The 7,189-nt window shown below is 36.0% G+C and overlaps 1 protein-coding gene across 7 annotated transcripts; it reads left to right on the top strand.

Moving 5' to 3' along the window:
* Positions 1-283: 283 nt before the first annotated feature.
* LOC115245632 (putative fatty acyl-CoA reductase CG5065) lies at positions 284-4,338 on the top strand. 7 transcript variants are annotated; one of them, XM_029824039.1, is made up of 4 exons: positions 795-817; positions 1,024-1,251; positions 2,932-3,016; positions 3,326-3,598. In XM_029824039.1, the coding sequence occupies exons 1-4, from the start codon at positions 810-812 to the stop codon at positions 3,581-3,583; spliced, it is 579 nt and encodes a 192-aa protein (XP_029679899.1). In that variant the 5' UTR covers positions 795-809; the 3' UTR covers positions 3,584-3,598. The 7 variants fall into 7 exon arrangements, 4 of the variants coding, with proteins under 4 accessions (XP_029679901.1, XP_029679899.1, XP_029679900.1 ...); XR_003885571.1 differs by lacking the exons at positions 795-817; positions 1,024-1,251 and adding exons at positions 1,259-1,895; positions 2,009-2,085 and having other exon boundaries at positions 3,326-3,588; XM_029824041.1 differs by lacking the exons at positions 795-817; positions 2,932-3,016 and adding an exon at positions 284-295 and having other exon boundaries at positions 984-1,251.
* Positions 4,339-7,189: the final 2,851 nt, after the last annotated feature.

Below are 7,189 nucleotides of genomic sequence, written 5' to 3'. Positions count from 1 at the left end.
GATAGAATATATAAGACGCATGAAGTTTAATAAAAAAAATAATGCGAGCTCTTCTAGGAGAATGACGTAGCTGATAAAAACAGCTACATATATATTATTCTGTTAAAAGAGCTTGCGCATTTTGTTTGTATAAATTTGTATTCTATCATCTTTGCGTGAAACGAGAACTGATTGTGAGAGAAAAACATTTTTTTTTTCATTTCCCAAAGTTGGGGTCACGCGCAATTTATTTCTCACATTGAATAGAATTTATGTGTAAAATTACAGGTCAATCGGGAGCAGGGATCAGATGGAAGTATATTCGAAAAACTGTTCAAGTGCAAACTAAGTACTAGGACATAGATATACATATACCAGTGCTGGGATTTACTTGCACATTTCGGCCCGATTCCGTGGCTCACGCCTATTGCCCCCCACTCACCGCTCGTGCGTTAGCAACGAGTCGCCAGATACGCGTAACTAAGGAGCGCGACGTTTTGTCTCAGGAGCGTCCGTATATAAGAATGCCCAAATATAATAATAAGACAATACTTTTCTAAATGCACCGCGAAAATTCTCAAAATTAAAAGTTTTTCTTCAATATTTTATATCAATGAAATATAAAATATTGAAATAAAACTTTTAATTTTGAGAATTTTCGCGGTGCATTTAGAAAAGTATTGTCTTATTATTATATTTGGACATTCTTACATATGAACGCTCCTGAGACGAAGCGTCGCGCTCCTTAGTTACGCGTATCTGGCGACTCGTCGCTAACGTATGAGCGGTGAGTGGGGGACAATAGGCGTGAGCCACGGAATCGGGCCGAAATGTGCAAGTAAATCCCAGCACTGACATATACATATATACACACATACATATATATATATATATACATACATATTCTGAAATTATTATTGCTTACGCAAAATATCGTGTGAGCAATAATAATTTCATCCATTGTCAATCAATTTGATCCACTTAATGGTAATGCTAATTGTAAGAAAAACACGAGAATCGTAAACGCGCGTGATGTTATGTAAGATTAGGCTTACAAGTAAAACGCGCGCGCGATTCGCTACGGGAGAATGCGAAAACATCAAGTCGGATCGAGGCATACTACATACTTTCTCAATCTACGACGCGCGACTGGTTCACCATCCGACCGAGTCCGGATCCGAGGCCGAGTATTACGAGCCCAAACGGACCCACGAGCGGGTCTCACGTCACATTCGTCCGACGTCCGTGTCTGCCGATCGTTTCCTTCTCGCGGTAAGTGTAGCAGAAGTGTGGTTGCGGCAAGAGCATTCGAGAAAAATCTTCTGAGAGAGCCACGCTTCTCTCCATTTCGCGGGTGTAAATGTGTGTATTTCAACCGTCGATGTGTTCACATGACCGTAAAGCGAAATCGCATAAAAGAAGTGAGATGACACATAAGAGTACACGAAGAGAAAATATTGCAAATATATAAATCGAGCAAGCTTATTTTTGAGACGAGTCTTTTCCACGATAGGACGCTTTAACGTACGGACGCTGAATTGCTAAATTAAAATTGGATAATTATAGCCGTTGCCGATTTTACGGAGAATTTATTTTTTATGCACGTCCGGTTTTAGTATGGTATTATAATATAATTAATGAACGTGCACATGCACGGTCAACGGTAGCTCATTAATTGGCCTTTCTGCTTTTCAAGCCTTCATAGCCTTTTCGGATTTTTTATCCTGTGTGCTTGTGTAATTGTTTTTACTTTAATTTCTTATTTTTTATATTTGCAAAATTATGAAGAGTCATATGTGTCAAAGTACAAATAAATACAAAGACGCGATAACCTTCTCTAAAAAGTTCCCATGATATTAAACACATGAAATTCTCACTAATGAAAAGAAATACAAACATTTAAATCGAATATACCGGTAAGTCAAGTTAGAATGCGTAATACAACGTTTGTATCGTAATTTATTTACATTTGATTATATCTCAAAATGTGTCAAAGATTAATTAGCTTTTCTGTTTTTCAAATTTTCAGAATTTTTATCTTGTGTAATTTTTTTTATCTTCATCTGATTTTAAATGCAACTGCGCATCAAACGATTGATTTACCAGGTGACAATATTACATGTTATTGTAATAAATTCTTATATAATATATAAATTCTTTACTAGGATATTTCTAAATCTCTAAACTCAGAGATTTTGTACAAATTTAAATTTTATTTCTATAATAAAAAAAAAATGACCACAAGAAATGCTCAGGTTATTATTTTATACTTTATATTAGATCAGATTATTATTATATTATTTTAATTTATTATGATATTAATGTTTATTGATTCTATAATTATTATTTTGTATAAATTATTAAAATATCTAACAATATCTCTCTTATTATTTATATATTTATTTATTTATTTATTTATTTATTTATTTATATATATATTGCAGAGAATAATTATTATATGTAAATCGAGGAATCCATTACGTTGATATCTAACGAATGTAACGCAAATTTGCATTATTAATTGTGTTGCTCCGAAAAGAGCAATGAATAAAAATATTTAATAATTGAAATATCTAATTCCCTGCTAAGAGAGAGAGAGAGAGAGAGAAAGCTATGCTTATCTCCTTTTTAACAATATTCACAAAATATATAGATGATAAGATAATTCGGTAGTACCTCAAGTAAATTTTTTCTCTCATATACAAATATAAGAAAATTAAATACTTTATATAATTTCGTTTGCGATATAATACTTATATAATATTGAATGTGTGTTTTTTTCTATTAATTAATAATTTCTTATGTTTCTAAATTTAATTTTATTGTGAAAAGAGGTATACATTATTTTTTATAATAGGAAAAAGATATATAATTGAGACACCAAATGTGCGAGCATTAAGTAAGTTTTCATATACAGGATATGCGTACATTATCATTCAATACTAATTTCAGAAAGATCGTTCTTCCGTGTCATTTAAAGGGGTTACCATTGTTTCACTGTCGAATTATAAATATTCAATACGACCAAGTTGCGAAGGTGCGTGTAACGATCTAATTTCGATAACTAAAATGCATTTCTTTTGACTTGAGCGCGCCTTTATCTGCGCAATATTTAATTGTTCTACTAAATGAGGCAAACGCGCATTGTTGTCATAATGTATGTATAATTATGCATCACGTGATATCAGTACTTTATTAATGCTTTCCGCAACGTGAATAGTCATTTTCTATTTCATCTAGCAACCTAGTCGTACGTATACGACTTGGCGTAAGGATGATGTGATGTGGAAGATACGTCCCTCTGCGTAACAAATTTTTCTAAAAAAATATATATATTTCTTTTTAGAAAAGTAGTTCTTTGATCACAATGGAGCCAGGCGAACTCGATAGCGCCGACGCACCGGACAGAATAGTCGAGACTTTCGCTGGTCGTAAGATAATGCTGACAGGTGGCACGGGATTTTTAGGAAAAGTGATTCTCGAGAAATTTCTGCGATGCCTGCCCGAAATAGCGCAAATTTACATGCTCATCAGATTGAAGAAGGGCAAGGATCCTAAACAACGGTTGCTCGAGATACTCAATTCTCCGGTAAGCTATAGTTAGTCCGACAGCTTTAGTTAGATGACAAGGTTGTCATCTTGTCTCTTTGCACTTTCTAAAACACGCGAAATGCGCGATAAAAAAATTTCTACTAAATAATTGTACGGCAAAATATGAGAAACGTCGCGCGCATGTGTGTGTAGGGTATATCATACACTATTCCGAAAGAATCGTTTTTTACTTTTTTTTTTGCGAAGGCTCTTTTCGCGCATCCGCGGAATTCGGTGGTTGCGTTGCCGCCATCAGACTTCCACCACGGGAAGAGTATCCGCTTTGGTCCCTCAATAAGAGCATCAAAAAGAGAAAGTGTGTGACTATGACTCTGCTACTGTACGCACTGCAAGTTGCATCATTGTTGCCTTACAACAGATGGATAATATGAGGTGCCTCTCTTTCTCCTCGTGCGCGCGCGCGCGTTTTTGATATTTCTTCGGCAGACAAATTTGCCGGTGAAAGCGCGCTAACCGGATCGTCGCCGTCGATCACATTGAAATCCACGTCGCTCTACGTGACGAAAGAAACCAAGTCAAGGCCTTGTCGAAAATATAGCGAGAAGATGGTGATTATATTCATACACACCGCGCTCTTACCGGTTTTGGTGAAAGTATACGGCGGATTGCGCGTTTCGCGCGCGTTATATCATGCCTTTCGAATTTTAACGCAACACCGTAAACATGCTACGTCATACATAAACGTGCGCACGTAAGATGCCTAAATGGGCGTCATTAGAATTACGATTTTCTTTTATATCTATTTTTCGTCAGAAAGAGACTCGGTAGACTCGGTAGTGTCAAGGATTCAATTCTTTCATTTGATTCTCTTTTCGCGTCGCCTTGGCTTCAATATTTACCATTGTTTCACTGTCGAATTATAAATATTCAATACGACCAAGTTGCGAAGGTGCGTGTAACGATCTAATTTCGATAACTAAAATGCATTTCTTTTGACTTGAGCGCGCCTTTATCTGCGCAATATTTAATTGTTCTACTAAATGAGGCAAACGCGCATTGTTGTCATAATGTATGTATAATTATGCATCACGTGATATCAGTACTTTATTAATGCTTTCCGCAACGTGAATAGTCATTTTCTATTTCATCTAGCAACCTAGTCGTACGTATACGACTTGGCGTAAGGATGATGTGATGTGGAAGATACGTCCCTCTGCGTAACAAATTTTTCTAAAAAAATATATATATTTCTTTTTAGAAAAGTAGTTCTTTGATCACAATGGAGCCAGGCGAACTCGATAGCGCCGACGCACCGGACAGAATAGTCGAGACTTTCGCTGGTCGTAAGATAATGCTGACAGGTGGCACGGGATTTTTAGGAAAAGTGATTCTCGAGAAATTTCTGCGATGCCTGCCCGAAATAGCGCAAATTTACATGCTCATCAGATTGAAGAAGGGCAAGGATCCTAAACAACGGTTGCTCGAGATACTCAATTCTCCGGTAAGCTATAGTTAGTCCGACAGCTTTAGTTAGATGACAAGGTTGTCATCTTGTCTCTTTGCACTTTCTAAAACACGCGAAATGCGCGATAAAAAAATTTCTACTAAATAATTGTACGGCAAAATATGAGAAACGTCGCGCGCATGTGTGTGTAGGGTATATCATACACTATTCCGAAAGAATCGTTTTTTACTTTTTTTTTTTGCGAAGGCTCTTTTCGCGCATCCGCGGAATTCGGTGGTTGCGTTGCCGCCATCAGACTTCCACCACGGGAAGAGTATCCGCTTTGGTCCCTCAATAAGAGCATCAAAAAGAGAAAGTGTGTGACTATGACTCTGCTACTGTACGCACTGCAAGTTGCATCATTGTTGCCTTACAACAGATGGATAATATGAGGTGCCTCTCTTTCTCCTCGTGCGCGCGCGCGCGTTTTTGATATTTCTTCGGCAGACAAATTTGCCGGTGAAAGCGCGCTAACCGGATCGTCGCCGTCGATCACATTGAAATCCACGTCGCTCTACGTGACGAAAGAAACCAAGTCAAGGCCTTGTCGAAAATATAGCGAGAAGATGGTGATTATATTCATACACACCGCGCTCTTACCGGTTTTGGTGAAAGTATACGGCGGATTGCGCGTTTCGCGCGCGTTATATCATGCCTTTCGAATTTTAACGCAACACCGTAAACATGCTACGTCATACATAAACGTGCGCACGTAAGATGTCTAAATGGGCGTCATTAGAATTACGATTTTCTTTTAATTCTATTTTTCGTCAGAAAGAGACTCGGTAGACTCGGTAGTGTCAACGGATTCAATTCTTTCATTTGATTCTCTTTTCGCGTCGCCTTGGCTTCAATATACATATAAACTGTACGATAAAAACCGTATTTTTTTTTTTTGTTATTAAGATTGTATCGAAAACATTATATTTCGTATTGCGTATTTTTGTTCCAAATTCCAGGTAAAGAAAATATTTTAAAGATTTTTTGGTGCAACTTTCTAACATAAATTTTTTTCACGCCTACGCTTCTTCAGTGGCCCGCAAAGATTCAAAGTTATGATTTTCACATTAGAGCCTTATTAACTTCTTAACTTATAAATTTTTTTATTGCATGTATTCTAATGTTTTTTTCACTCATAAGAAAACATAAGAAAAACGTAAAGCCTCTCAAGTTACAAGCTAGATTTGTATATTTGTACTGAAAAAAACTGAGTTTTCGTAAGATAAACATTTTTTTACTTGCATATTCAATATTTCGTTAAGACATTGAATATATAAACACAGAGATAAATATATATTTAAAATATATTTTAAACGCATAATTCACTTGTTTTGTCGACTGTTTGCAATATGAGAGCAAAATTATCAGAGACAATTTTTAAAAAAATTCCCCGTCTCCCAATAAAATTCCATGAAAATACCCTGATTTTTCCAAGTACAAAAAAAATCTCTGAAAAATCCAGGTTTTAGTAGACACTCTGATAATGTTTAATTAATAATGAAATTGTTGTAACCATCTTATATAAAAAGTATGAAATAATCACAATCCTTAAAATATTGTACAATAGCTTCCAAAGAGTATAAGAAACATTACATCTATTTGCTGTAATTATCACAAACGATAATTTTAGTGAGATTTAGAAAAATACTAACAAATATCTAATAATTAATATAATATACCAAATATGCACACATTTTGTATTTGTATATATTATATATACAGGGTGTCCGGAGTCAATCGCATCACTCGTTGTGTGCAGATAGAGCAGGTTAAACTGAGTAGGAAAGTCCTTTACCATTTTGCGACTTCCGTAATAATTATTGAGAAATTAATTAAAAAAGATCGACCAATTCGCGTAAGTATAAACGCGCGGCGAGAAAGGACGACCCAGAGACAATCCAAAAGTTTGCGGTCGCTAGGCGCGCGACGAGGTTTTGGGAAGAGCGCTCTACAAATGACAACGGTTACGTACGAGAATGGCACATAACGATAGATTCTCGCGTCTTAGCAACCACATATTAATGTGTTGTCCCTTTTTACTGCGCGCTTATACTCACGCGAATTGGTCGATCTTTTTTAATTAATTTCTCAATAATTATTGCAAAAATCGCAAAATGGTGAAGGATTTTCCTACTCAGTTTAACCCACTCTATC

The sequence above is a fragment of the Formica exsecta genome, unplaced genomic scaffold (genome assembly GCF_003651465.1).
Source record: "Formica exsecta isolate Colony F162 unplaced genomic scaffold, ASM365146v1 scaffold1226, whole genome shotgun sequence".
Taxonomy (NCBI): Eukaryota; Metazoa; Arthropoda; class Insecta; order Hymenoptera; family Formicidae; genus Formica; species Formica exsecta.
This window is presented reverse-complemented; position numbering and strand designations above follow the sequence as displayed.